At 40.4% G+C, this 13,045-nt stretch overlaps 1 protein-coding gene across 1 annotated transcript in view; it reads right to left on the bottom strand.

Moving 5' to 3' along the window:
• LOC109916098 (fibrocystin-L-like) overlaps positions 1-13,045 on the bottom strand; it is a 209,492-nt gene that overhangs the window by 68,599 nt on the left and 127,848 nt on the right. The window contains exons 39-42 of the mRNA XM_048595603.1: positions 12,715-12,906; positions 5,630-5,781; positions 4,013-4,175; positions 1,833-1,961 (exon numbers count right to left, since the gene is read on the bottom strand). Of these exons, the coding sequence (XP_048451560.1) occupies positions 1,833-1,961; positions 4,013-4,175; positions 5,630-5,781; positions 12,715-12,906 (636 nt within the window). The remainder of the gene's footprint in view (positions 1-1,832; positions 1,962-4,012; positions 4,176-5,629; positions 5,782-12,714; positions 12,907-13,045) is intronic.

The raw sequence follows: 13,045 nt of genomic DNA, 5'->3' as shown, positions 1-13,045 counted from the left end.
AGCAGCATTGTCCCTGATATCTTGGTCAATAGCTATGCTTTCAACAAAATAATAAAATGGAATGCTTGATTAATATCATATTGCTGTTTGTGGGAGCTTACTATGTGAAACTTAGGCTGTTGCATTTTTTACATGTCAACAGTCGCTGCACTTCATTGGCTGAAAAGCACAATAGGTGAAGAAAGGCACTATAGAAATTCAGGTCTTTCTATTTGCTGTTAGGAGAGTTTTAATGACAGTGTTCTTTCATCTGATGAGATTTGTAAACAGTTTGCAAAAATTATTCAAATTAAACATCTTTCCTGACTCAGAACGTACATTTGGCTACATCAATTCACTTAGAACAGTGCCAAAGTGTTACATGTGCAGATCTTTTCCTTTTTGTATCCCCATCTGTCCAGCAACAAACTCCCTTAAGCATATCTTAACATAACTAGAAATCATTGCAGCTGGGGATTCATAGAGTTTCTAGTGTACTCTAGGATTAGGGAAATTGATTTAGGGAGTGTATTCTGTGATTAATGACATTGCTCTAGGGAGTGTACAGTGAATTTAGGGAAATTTGTTTAAGCACTGTACTCTGGATGAGGAAAATTGGATTAGGGAGTATTCTCTGGAATTAGAGACATTGCTGTGTAGTGTGGGGAGAGGGTGGGTTGACTGTTCCTGCATTCACTGGAGTTTAGAAGATTGGGAGGGGCACTAACTGAAAGCTCTGACAAGGTAGAACAGACTGGATGCAGGGATAATGTCTCTCCTGGTTGGGTGATCCAGAACAAAGGATTGTGCTATCAAGATGTGTGGTAGGCCATTTCAGACTGAGATAGGAGAAATTTCTGCACTCAGACAGTGGTGAACCAGTGGAATTTCCAATCACAGATGACTGTGCAGCAAAGTCATGTGCATATTTATAAAAGAATGGACAGATTTCTAGAAACTAAACTAACTGTGGTATTCATGGCTGATCAGTCATGATCATGTTGAATGACATAGAAGGCTTGATGGGCTGAACAGCCTATTTCTACTCCTGGCTTCTATACTTCCATGGTTTAGGGAGTGTACTCTGGGACTGGGGACATTGGTTTAACACATAGGAGCAGAAGTAGGCCATTCAGTCCATTGAGTCTGCTTGCCATTCAATGAGATCATGACTGATCTGATAATACTCAATTCCATTTTCCTGCCTTTTCTCCATAAACTTGGATTTCCTTGTTGATTAAAAATCTGTCTATTTCAGCCTTGAATATATGTAATGACCCAGCCTCTACAAACTCCATGGTGAAGAATTCCACAGATACACTATCTTTAAGAGAAGAAATTCCTCCAACTCTCAGTCTTAAATGGACAATTTCTTTCTCCGAGATTATATCCTCTGGTCTGATAGGCATTCCCACAAGAGGGAGACAACCTTTCTGTGTCATCCTGCTAAGCCCCCTAAGAATGTTGTATATTTCAATAAGATCTCTTCTCATTCTTCTGAATTTCAATGTGTACCGGCCAAACCTATTGAACCTCTCCTCATAAGGAAATCCCTATGTGCCCAGGATCAACTAGCGAACTTTCTCTAGACTGCCTCCAAGGCCAATATGTCTTTCCTTCAGTAAGGGGACCAAAACTGTTCACAGTATTCCAGCTTGTGGTTGGATTAGTGCCTTGTAGTTTTAATAACACCCCCTATTTTTATACTCCATTTCCTTTAAAAATAAGAGACTAACATTCCATTTGCCTTCCCTATTACTGACTGAATTTGTATGCTAGCTTTTTGTGATTTATGCATTAGGAGCTGTACGTTGTGATTAGGGAGCTGGATTGGTTTTATCATCACTCTGTACCTTGTTTGATCAGCACGCTGCTACCTTCAGTAGGGACAGTGTGATTGGATTCTGGCCTTGATTCCCAGAATGAGGAGTTCGACCATGTCCTGGAAAGAAAATGTTTTTGAGAATGACAAAGGTTCCTTTCTCTAATTGAGAGGCAGGTGTTGATTAAATGCAAAATAATTGAAATTAGATGCATAAAGTATATAAAGTTTAGAAATCAAGGAAGATGGTTTGAAAGCAATTGGTAAAATAACCAGAGGGGGAGATGAAAAATGTTTTAAAGCAGTGAGTTGTTATGATTTGGAAATATTACTTGAAAGGATGGTGGAAGCAAATTCAGTAGCAATTTTCAATAGAGAACTGGATAAGTACTTAAAAGTGGAACTGTTTGTGGGAAAAACTGAGAGAATGGGATTAATTAGACAGCCCTTGAAAAAAGCCAGCATGGGAACAATGGCTAAATATGCTCCAAAGGTCTGTAAATCAATTGCAACAACCAATTGAGAGATTTGTTTGAATATTAATCATCTCCCCTCTGTCCTCACTAGTTTTTACGCAACGTTATATCTTACACATAATAAGAGTCACTGATCTCTGGCTCTCTGGGAGGTGGTTCACAGTTCTTGTAAAAACAGCGAAATACTTGAAACTGAACGTCGATGTCAGCCATTGTTGGGTCAAGGTTTGAATGAAAGCTGTGTTGCTCTGAAACTCCCCTTCCTGAAACTGGAATGTTATTGAATAATATCAGGAGCTGGTAATATTTTAACAACATGAGACTCTGCAGTAATATAAAGGGAACAACAGACAGATTAAGACAAAGTAAATGGCATTTCTTGTGACTTTCAAAATAGAAACATAACTCTGGAATTGTGATCTCTCTTTTGAGTATTTTAAATGGATATGACTGTGGACAGCTGCACAGGAGCTGACTTTCTCCAGGTGCTGCATGAGTACCACATGTTTACAGAGCACAGGTGTAAATCCAAAGTAAGAAACAAGGCACAATGTTCCCTTTGCAAAATTTACTCATTTTCAGAAAATGGAAACAATATTTAAAACAATTTAGTTTCTGCAAGCCAATAGTCTATTTTAAATAGGTGAAGAAATGTCATTTCCAAGACATTGGCCCAGATATTGTGTTGAGGGTTGGAAACTCTAGTTTACAGTGAGTCAGCGGTCTGTGAGCTGTGTTCTGTGATTTAAACATCCAGCAGCAGAGACAGACACTGTGAAAAGGTCAGTATGCAAGGAAAATGTGGAGATAGGATGACATTTGGTCAGGTTGCTGGGTGGGTAGGGTGCATAGGTGCCAGTCAAGTAGGATGCCAGGTAGATAATGAGTAGGTCATGGGTAAACAGGAGTGCTGTTGGGGTCCGGGGGTCAGGCTGCAATAAGGGGGTGTATTGGATCTTTTGGGGGTGAGGGAGAATCTTGGTTGGTGGCTGTAGGTCTTGAGTCTGGATGAGTGGGCAAAAGCCAGCAGTGAAGAGTCTTGGATCTGGTAAGTCAGTGGTCTCAGGGCTAAGAGGCTTTGGGCAGGTGGGGAAACAATGGGTCCAAGGTTGGAGGGGTTGGGGTCAGGCTGATGCTGGGGAGGGAGCCAAAGAGGGGAGGGAAGGGAGCACTGTGTTCAGTGGGAGTTGGGTCAGGGCACTGTTCTGCTAGGGGTGTAATTCCAAGGGGACTGCAGGATGTAAGGGGTTGAAGGAAGTGTAGTTGTAGGGTTAATGGTGAGTCAGGGGGGCTTTAGTTTTGCAAACTTTTCCAAAGTTAAACAAAGTGGGACTTGCAAATTCTTCAATTTTAACAGACTCTTTCAGAGAGTTCCAAATGCAGGGGAGTTGCTGGAAAATTAAATTTCATGGCTAATCCTGATGGAGTCAGCTGCATTTGGAATTCTGCATTGTGCTAGCACACAACTGCACACTGTGCAGCTTCAATAACTCTCTGGCCATTGGAATATCTGGGTCAATGTTCCTGGCATGGCCTCAAATCCTTCTAATGTAGTCTTACTTATCCCTGGGAGTTGCATGCTTCCCTAACTCCAGGATCCAAACTCAACCACACCAAAAATCCAGACTCAACCCCCTCCCCCACCATGAAAATATCAGGTCACCCACACCCGTGGCAAGGTTCTTGATAGCCATTGAGTTTTCTGGTAAAGTTCAGTCAATGTTCATAACCTTACTCAGATAATACAGGGTCAAATTGTCCTGGTCAAAGTACCAATCTCCGTTCTGGTTGCTGGCCCAACTGAGAGGCTGCAGTGAATTATTCCGAACTGGATTCATGATCTTGAAATAGTTTGGTTGATGTATGAATTTGTGGGACATTACAATAGAATCGTTGTCCTAAAAAAGAAACAAAACTCAACCATAACCAACTACCTGAAACTGTAAAATGAACATCTTTCCAAAACTTTCAAAGTAGTAGAACTGCTCCCTTTCCTGCTCCTCTGTCCCCATCTTCTCCTGTAGCCCTGCCATGCTTCTCTACTCTTTTCCACATTCTCCCCATTTCCTTTGCTTTCCTTCTCTTTTCTTTCTCTCTTCTCCTCTTCTTAATTTGCATACATTTCACTCTTTCCCTCACCTCTTGTCTCCTTTCTCCTATCTTCATCTCTCTTCTATCCCCCCAACCCTCCTTTCCTTCTCCCCTCTTCCTCTCCTCCTACTGATCATCCTCCCTTCATTCTTCTCCTCTCTTGTCGATAAGGGACTTTTAAAACTCCCAGTTGGAACCTGAACATTTCCACATCATTTATCCAAATATTCTCCACCTTGCTTCTGTTCGATTACGGGCCTGTATTTAGAGGCTCAGCTCTTCACTTGCACATTTAAAATGTGACAGTTATTAAATGAGTCCCAAATTCATGAAAAATTCTTGTTTTAAAAATATGCAATGAAGCACTTTGGATAAAGCATAATTGATGACACCAATTTGGGGCACTTGCTGGCTTCTCTCCACTAACAAAGAAATGGCAAAAGACTACAGGGGTGACATAGGTACTTCAATGTTTGCTGCATCAGTGAGAGGGCTCCTCATTACCAATGGACAAGTAGGCTCACCCTTGCTGGCTGTTCACCCAGGATCCCCATTCTCTAACTTCAGTCATCATCCTTTAAAGAATTTGATCGCTGGAATATGGTGTGTGTGTCTGTCTGTGTGAGTGTGTGAGTGTGTGAGGGCCTGTCTGTGTGAGTGTGTGAGTGTGTGAGGGGGGAGGGGGAGAGGGTCATGTTTGCTCATTGTGAATTGCCAGGATTTTCACCTCACAGCGCTCATGGTCCTCCATTAATAAACCAGTATTTAGCGGAACCATGGCAACACAATCAAAGTCCCTGGAGCAGTAAACCCTCTATTGACAGGTCCATAGGCTGGAGTGCTAAAAACAGAGTCTCAGCTCACACCCAACATTGGAACAACAGTATTAGGGAAGATTACTATACACTTGATCAAAATGTCAAATTTCAAGGAAGGTCTTAAAGGAGAAGAGAGAGTGGTGGAGAGGTTTATGGTGGGAATTCCAGATCATCAGATGCATAAAGCTGAAGGCATAACCACCACTGATGGTGTAATGGAACTGGAATATCTACAAGATGCAAAACTAGACGATTGCAGGTATCGTAGAGTTGTGAAGATGGAGGAGATTTCTGAAAAAAGTAGACTATGAGGCCAAAGATTGATCTGAAAGTGAGGACAAGAATTTTAGTGAGCTTGCAAAATACATCAATGTCTATGAGTAAGTAATGCAACAGTATTTAACTCATTGTTGCACTCTCCTTTAAATAAGACTCACAAATACCTTGAAGTGGTGGAACGTGGCTTTGTAGGAGATGCTGGTGAGAAAACCCATATCCTTAAAATGCCAATTTAAGATCTCATCATTTGGAATAAGAGCCATCCAACCACCGTTATTTATCCCATGCGCGGACCAGTATGGGATGACACTGGTTCCTACATCAACACACCAGAGAACAGACCTCATTCATTTGAATTAAACATATCAAGGAGTTCCACATTTGATCATTCCAGAGAGAATGGGTTATTCCATTCCATGTCTCTAAGCAGTATATATAACATATTTTGAATACACATATACTAATAAGCAATTTAAAGGCTTCCTGTCTACAAACCTTACTTTGCGTGAACAGAATTTGGTAACATTTGAGAGGGTGATTGCCTATGAAAAGTTTATAATAGGGATTTTCAACATAAACAGCTGTTAGCCAAAATATGCTGATGAACCAACTAAAACTTAAGAATAAAAACAGAAAATCCTGGACAAACTTAACAGGTCTGACAGAATGTGTGGACAGTGAAAAAGAATTAACATTGTGTGAGTCTGACATACTCCCTCCAGCCACTGCCTGTCATGCTCCAGCACTTTCTGTTTTTACTTCAGGTCTCCAGAGTCTTCATTACTTTGGTTTGTAAAACTCTAGCCTTTTTATTTCAGGAATAAGTAGTAACTGAAATGTACATCTTAGATAAGACATTAAACAAATACTACATTTAGAAGGAAACACATTAATCAATATCATTACATATACCCAAATATGTTTCTTTGTTTTTTTTTAATAGCTTCGTTTAACACAATGTATTTCAGGAGCAGACCATTCAGCCCCTCAAGCCTGCTTGACCATTTGTTAATAGCATGGCTGATCTGATCATAGCCTTAACTCCACTTTCCTGCCTACCCCAATAATCTTCAATTCCTTTCACAATCAAAAATCTTTCTAATTCAACCTTGAATATATTCAATGAGGCAGACTCCACTGCTCACTGGGAAAGAGAATTCTAGGGACATTCTGTCCTCTGAGAGAGAAAGATTCTGCCTTATTTAAATGAGATACCCCCAAACTTTAAACTGTGATCCCTTATTGTAGACTCCCCACAAAAGGAAAAATGCTCTCAGCATCCAATGGGGTCAAGTCCCTTCAGGAAATTATATGATTCAATCATATTAACTCTCCACTTTTAAACTCCAGTCATTTTAGGTCCATCTTACTTAACCTTTTCTCATAATAAAAAAAAACTTTCAATCCTGGACCTCAGCGAGGCTGGAGGTGATGAGAGGGGAGAGATGTGCTGAACATCTAAATTAGCGCAAGGGGCAGTGAGACCCTTGCAGTCTGTTGACTGGCAGCCTTCCCAAAAAAAATTACATTGATGTCACAGGAATGGGGAAGTCAGGGATTGGTGAGTACTTAAGTCATTCTTCATTTAAACTCCCGTAATTTATTAGTAATTGTAAGTTGTTTAGTTTTGGTAAAGGTGTGCGTGGTTTATTGCAACTAGTGAAGTGTCTTTATTCTTTGTTAAGTTTAATCAGTACTAGTAAATTTATCAATTGTTGTACGGCTTATTAATACTAATTATTAGCATTAGTTATTAGTTTAGGCCAAACAAAATGAAATCAATACAAGTAAATCAATTTCAAACAAAGTTAATGTGGGAAAGTAAAATTGTAAAATAGTTTGGTCAGATGGAATACATGTCCTATACTAGTGGGAAATTGTGAATGCTGCTGGTGACCTAGCCCACCACATATGCAAGAAGTGTCTGGTAGTTGCAAAAACTTGGGGTCTCGGTTTCAGAGAGTGAGCGGTGTTCGGAGACACCGTGGCACATCTGCAAGGCTGAGAGTTACGTAGATAGCACACTCAGAAAGTTGGTCACACTGCAGGCCTGGAGCAGGCAGGCAGAAAGGTAGTCCAAGAGAACCAGACAGATAGTACAGTGATGCCCCATGATCCTGCTCGCTAATCAGTTTTCTGCTTTGGATATTGGTGAGGGCACTAGTTCCTTGGAGGAGTGAAGCCACCGCTACATGAATACCAAGGGTGGGTCAGCTGTACAGGAGAAAACGAAGAAGATGGCAAGAATAGCAGAGATCGGGGCCTCATTGGTTTGCGAGTGTTTCTGTGACAATAGACATGACTCCAACATGGTATGATCCCTCCTTGCTGCCAAGGTGAAGGATGTCATGGAATGGCATCATTCCTCTGGGGGAAGGTGAACAGCAAAAGGCTATGGTCCATGTTGGTAGTCTTGGTCCATGTCATGACTTAAACATGAAAGGATGTGTTCTGAAGGAGGGTCACGGGGCTGAACATTAACTCTGATTTCTCTCCACAGATGCTGCATGACCTGCTGAGATTTTCCAGCAATTTCTGTTTTTGTTTCAGATTTCCAGCATCCACAGTTCATTTGTTTATTTTTGTTTAAATATTAAAGGAGTTGGGCTCCCGAAAGGAGAATACAGCGAGCAAGAAAGCAAAGGTAAAAGCAAAACCCTCTAAAGTTGTTGCGTCAGGGTTATTGTCAGTCCCAGTGCTAGTGAACACTGAAGAACTGAATGATTAAACATGTTACCAGAGAACTGGTGCAGGAGAGAGGGCATTTCATTCTAGGGCAAGAGGGATACTTACAAAGTGGATGGGGTTTACCTTTGCAAGTCTGGGACTAATATCCTTGCAGGCAGATTTACTACTGTTGTTGGATTTGAAAAAAATTCAATTGTCAGGAAGTTTGGAACCTGAGAGGAAGCTCAGATTCAGAGGAAGCAAAACTAGTAAAAAAAATAAGGAAGTAGGAAGCAAAAACAGAAAGCACAAAAAAGCATAGGTAAGCACTAAATAGGATGAGAATAGCTTTGTCTAATATTTAATTTACCCGTTTGTTTTTTAAAATCATTCTTTGCCAATTTATAGAGCTGATTTAATCTTTTGACTAACCACTAATTTGTGCATAATTGTACACTTTTACTTTCAATTTCGTACTATCTTTAACATCCTTAGTTAGCCATGGGTAGTATATCCTTCTCATAGAATCTTTTTTTCTCAATGACATTTATCTTTGATGAGAGTTATGGACAAATGCTTTAAATGTTTGTCTCGGTTTCTCTACTGTCCTACCTTTTAAGCTATCTTCCCAGTTCACTGAAGCCAACTCTGCTCTCATACAGAGATAGTAGGAACTGCAGATGCTGGAGAATCTGAGACAACAAGGTGTAGAGCTGGATGAACACAGCAGGCCAAGCAGCATCAGAGGAGCAGGAAGGCTGACGTTTCGGGCCTAGACCCTTCTGCTCTCATACTCTTGTAGTTGTTTTTATTTAAATTTAAGGCACTAGTCTTAGACTCACACTTCACTCTCTCAAACTATTATGAAATTTTGTCATGTTGCGATCATGCAGTCTACAGGCTCAATTGTTATGGGGTCATTTCTTAATTTTGTCTTATTGGACATGTTATGTCTAAAATAGCCTGCTCCCTGGTTGGATCTAGAAATGTACCACTCGATAAAATAATTCTAAATCCATTAAACAATCTCATCTTTTAGGCTACCTTTGTATATCTGATTCATCCAATCCAAGATTAAACTCACCCAATTATTGTAATACCTTTCTTTGAAGTCCTCAATGTTTCTTCCGTTATATTCTGTCTGACAGTGCAGCTATTGTTAAAGACACTATCAAGTATTCCCATCATTTTACCCAAGCTCAATGGACTTCTTGATCTTCTGAATTAAGGTAATCTCTTACTACTGTACCAATGTCATCCTTAACTCACAAACCACCTTTTCCACCATCTTTTTCTAACTTACTGCCGTTCTAAAATGTCAAACAGCATTAAAAATTGTCATGATAATATAAAATATGGACTACTGATTTTTGAATTCTATCAGCTGATTTAATACTTGGCACTTCTGTGGATGGAAATATTATTTATAAGGGACAAAAATACTGTCTTAAAACGGCTGATTTGAACACCTGATCCATGCAAGATGGCTAGATGTTAGCAGCCAATATGCATTATATTAAATACAGTATAAATTGAAATGAACATGAAATGAACATTTTCTCCAAAGACAATGAAATCAGATAGACAAGCCCATAGGAAGTGCAAAAAGATCCTCACCTATTTAATTTATGGCAAAATTACAGTCTTCTCAAGTTAGCAATGACACCACCTGGGCACAATAACTTGAGCAGATACCAACTAAACAACCAATTGGCTTTTCAAAGAGCTGTGTGGCAGATGAGGAGGAGACAGAATTATAAAGTAGAACTTGAGTAGAGGGTGAGAAGGCTCTTTCTCTTCATCTTTAAACACTGACTGGGAAGAAGCATTGGAGAACAGATAACTTAAAAGACAATTCCAATACTCACTATTGTTGACCATCTCCAGGAAACCAACTCATCAACCTTTGTCTCAATTTAAAATCTTATGCCTCAAGGACATCCAAACGACTGTTAAACTCAATATCCTTTTATTTTCATTAATACTGTACTTTATCTCATTTTAACAGTGGTAACTGGTGACTGTGTATGTGAGAGTTCCAGTGACTGTATGAAGGCTCAATGTTTGACATTGCATCTTCATTATTTTGCTTGCAGTTAGCAGGTAATAAAATTGCGGTTTTTTTCATGAGGGAAAAAGAAGCTTGTGATTGACTCTTAATTGCTTACAGTAAAAGAAGTTAACCTTGTTTTAAGTGGAGAAAGGTATAGCCTTGAAATAAAATGAACATAAATTTTTGTTGAAACAATTTTTACACAAAATCAAGGAGGTTGAAAGGAGGGAAGCCAGTTCACCCCTTCTAATCTGGTTGTAACAAACTTTAGATTAGTCTGAAGTGGCTATCAGGTCATAAACATATATTTCTAAAGTTTTGTTATGAATTATGTGAGCATGCTGACACAGCACCTTTAATTCTGACATTTTACAAAGACTGAAGCTCCAGCCTTATCCTCTGGAACATTATTAAATTTATTCACTCTCTCCTTTCATGTCACACTCTGGTTATCATTTGCTTTGTTGTGATTCTGCTCTACTGCCTTGTCTTCTCTTAACGTCAACACATCTGCCCTCAAGTGATGTCTCACCTGATTACCTAGTTTAAAGCCCACTCTACTTTTAGGACTGACAAAAAGACTAGCTCCACCACAATTCAAAGAAAGTCTTTCCTAATGGTACCTTTCCCAGTTTCCCTAATATTGATACCAGTACCCGATGACCAAAGCAGAACATCTCCTCTACTCTTATCTTTATCATCTAGATACTTGAATTATGACAACTGGATCCTTCCACTCCCACTGCAATTACTCCCAAGCCGTGAGCAGATATCCAGGATCCTGGCACTGGAACACAGACTTTTGGACTTCGTCTCTGCTACAGAGAAGTATGTCTTTGACCATACTGTCCCCAGTTATCACTATATTGCTATTTACTTATCCAAGTTGAACAGCTCCTTATACCAATGTGCCATTGGTACCTCACCCCTTGCAATTGTCCAACAGAAACCTGGATCCTGTTGGACAACTGCGAGGGGTGAGACACCTCCATTTTGACCTTCCTGATTTCTATCCACAACAACAAAAACAAAGTTGCTGGAAAAGCTCAGCAGGTCTGGCAGCATCAATGAAGGAGAAAACAGAGTTAACGTTTCGGGTCTGGTGACCCTTCCTCAGGCCCTTTCTCCTTCACAGATGCTGCCAGACCTGCTGAGCTTTTCCAGCAACTTTGTTTTTGTTCCTGATTTACAGCATCCGCAGTTCTTTTGGTTTTCCTGATTTCCATCCTTGCTTCACGCAGTCACACCCTTCTTGCCCCTAATCAGGGAACAAATCAAACAAACAATCTCATTCAAATCAGTCAGAACTGATCCCTCTCTGATGCCCTGCTGTGTCTGTAGGTTGGTTGTGAACTCTGAGATGGAACTCCTCAAACTATTGATATTTTCCTGCAGATGTGGTTACTGTGGGTCACAGTGATTTCTCGGGAAAGCTACAGCTGGAACACATCAGTGAACTTGGCATCCCCATTGTGTTTAATGAACAGATTATTTTCCCAATAAAATTTGAATTAATGCCTCCAGTCGTGCATGTGCTTACTATCAGTTAACATGCTACTCACCCTGAGTGAAGTGCCCTAGTTTAAATAAGAGAGAGTAGAAAAGAACATGCTCACCAACCAATCAACTGCTTACTTCCTTTGCCACTTTGTCACACTTCAATTTTCTTTGAAATGCACTGAAACCTCAGTCTTTCTACCATCTTTCCCCCAAACCCCTCAATTCTCCAAACTCCCACTGTTGTCTCCAGGTTATCCTCTAATTCTGGGAGAAATCTCTGTTTCCTAGTAATAAAGGGACGCTGAGAATAGGTAGGAAAAGGAGCACCAATTTCCCTCTTCATCAAATTCCCATGTAAACCAAGTTCCCACAACACACTAAGTCTATGTCTCACTCAGATGTGGTCTCCTCTCCTTGTGTTCCCCTTGACTCCACCAGGTTTTACAACCTTCCTGTTCTATGTTTCTACTCAATGCCTTTAGCCTGACTAAATATGCCCAGGTTTAAGCCAAATATATTTATGTTGGAAAACTAATGCAGAGTTTCCAAATACAACTGTGCATCAGGAACACAAGCAGTTGACAGAATTTCCCAGAAATCTGTGCAGTAACAGGACTTACAAAGATATCTTTGAACTTATCTGGGAACATGACCATATACTACAATGAACAATGTGAACTAGCTTAGGGGATAAGACTAACTAAGATTCTTATCCACACGTTCAAATCCCTCCATTGCCTTGCCCCTGCCTATCTCTGTCATATTCTCCAACCCCACAATCAGCTGAGCTCTGTCTCCTCCTCCAAGTTTGAGCAAAAGCATTTCAATTTTCTCCTTGTCTCCCTTGCTCTCTCCTCCTTTAAGATGCTCCTGAAAACCTATCTCTACCACAAAGCTGTTAGTCAGCTGTCTTAATATCTCCTGCTGTGACCCGCTATTAACTGGAGTAATTCTGATGGCCAGCTGCAATGGGCAGGGATGACCCAATGATTTCTACCTGGAGAGACCATGAACAGAACATGCACACACCGTGGGAATTTGATAGGATGAGTTTCTTCTCTTTCAAGGCAAATGGTGAAGGTTGAGACAAAGTCAAGCGATGGATGGTAATGGTGGCATCACACACGACTCCAGGGTACTCATGGCTCCACTCCACTGATGGGTGACATCGAGCTGGATCCAAAAGCGAGCTGTGTGGAAGCACCTTGTTACCAGGGTTACCTGTGAAAGGCAGTTGGATGGTACGTCAGTCAGATATAATCCGAGAAATTGCTGGAAAAGCTCAGCAGGTCTGGCAGCATCTGTGAAGGGTCACCGGACCTGAAACATTAACTCTGATATTTTTCAGAGTTAATGTTTC

The sequence above is a fragment of the Rhincodon typus genome, chromosome 4 (genome assembly GCF_021869965.1).
Source record: "Rhincodon typus isolate 14 chromosome 4, sRhiTyp1.1, whole genome shotgun sequence".
Lineage (NCBI taxonomy): Eukaryota > Metazoa > Chordata > Chondrichthyes > Orectolobiformes > Rhincodontidae > Rhincodon > Rhincodon typus.
Note: the sequence above shows the minus strand (reverse complement) of the source record. Positions and strands in the feature narration are given on the sequence as shown.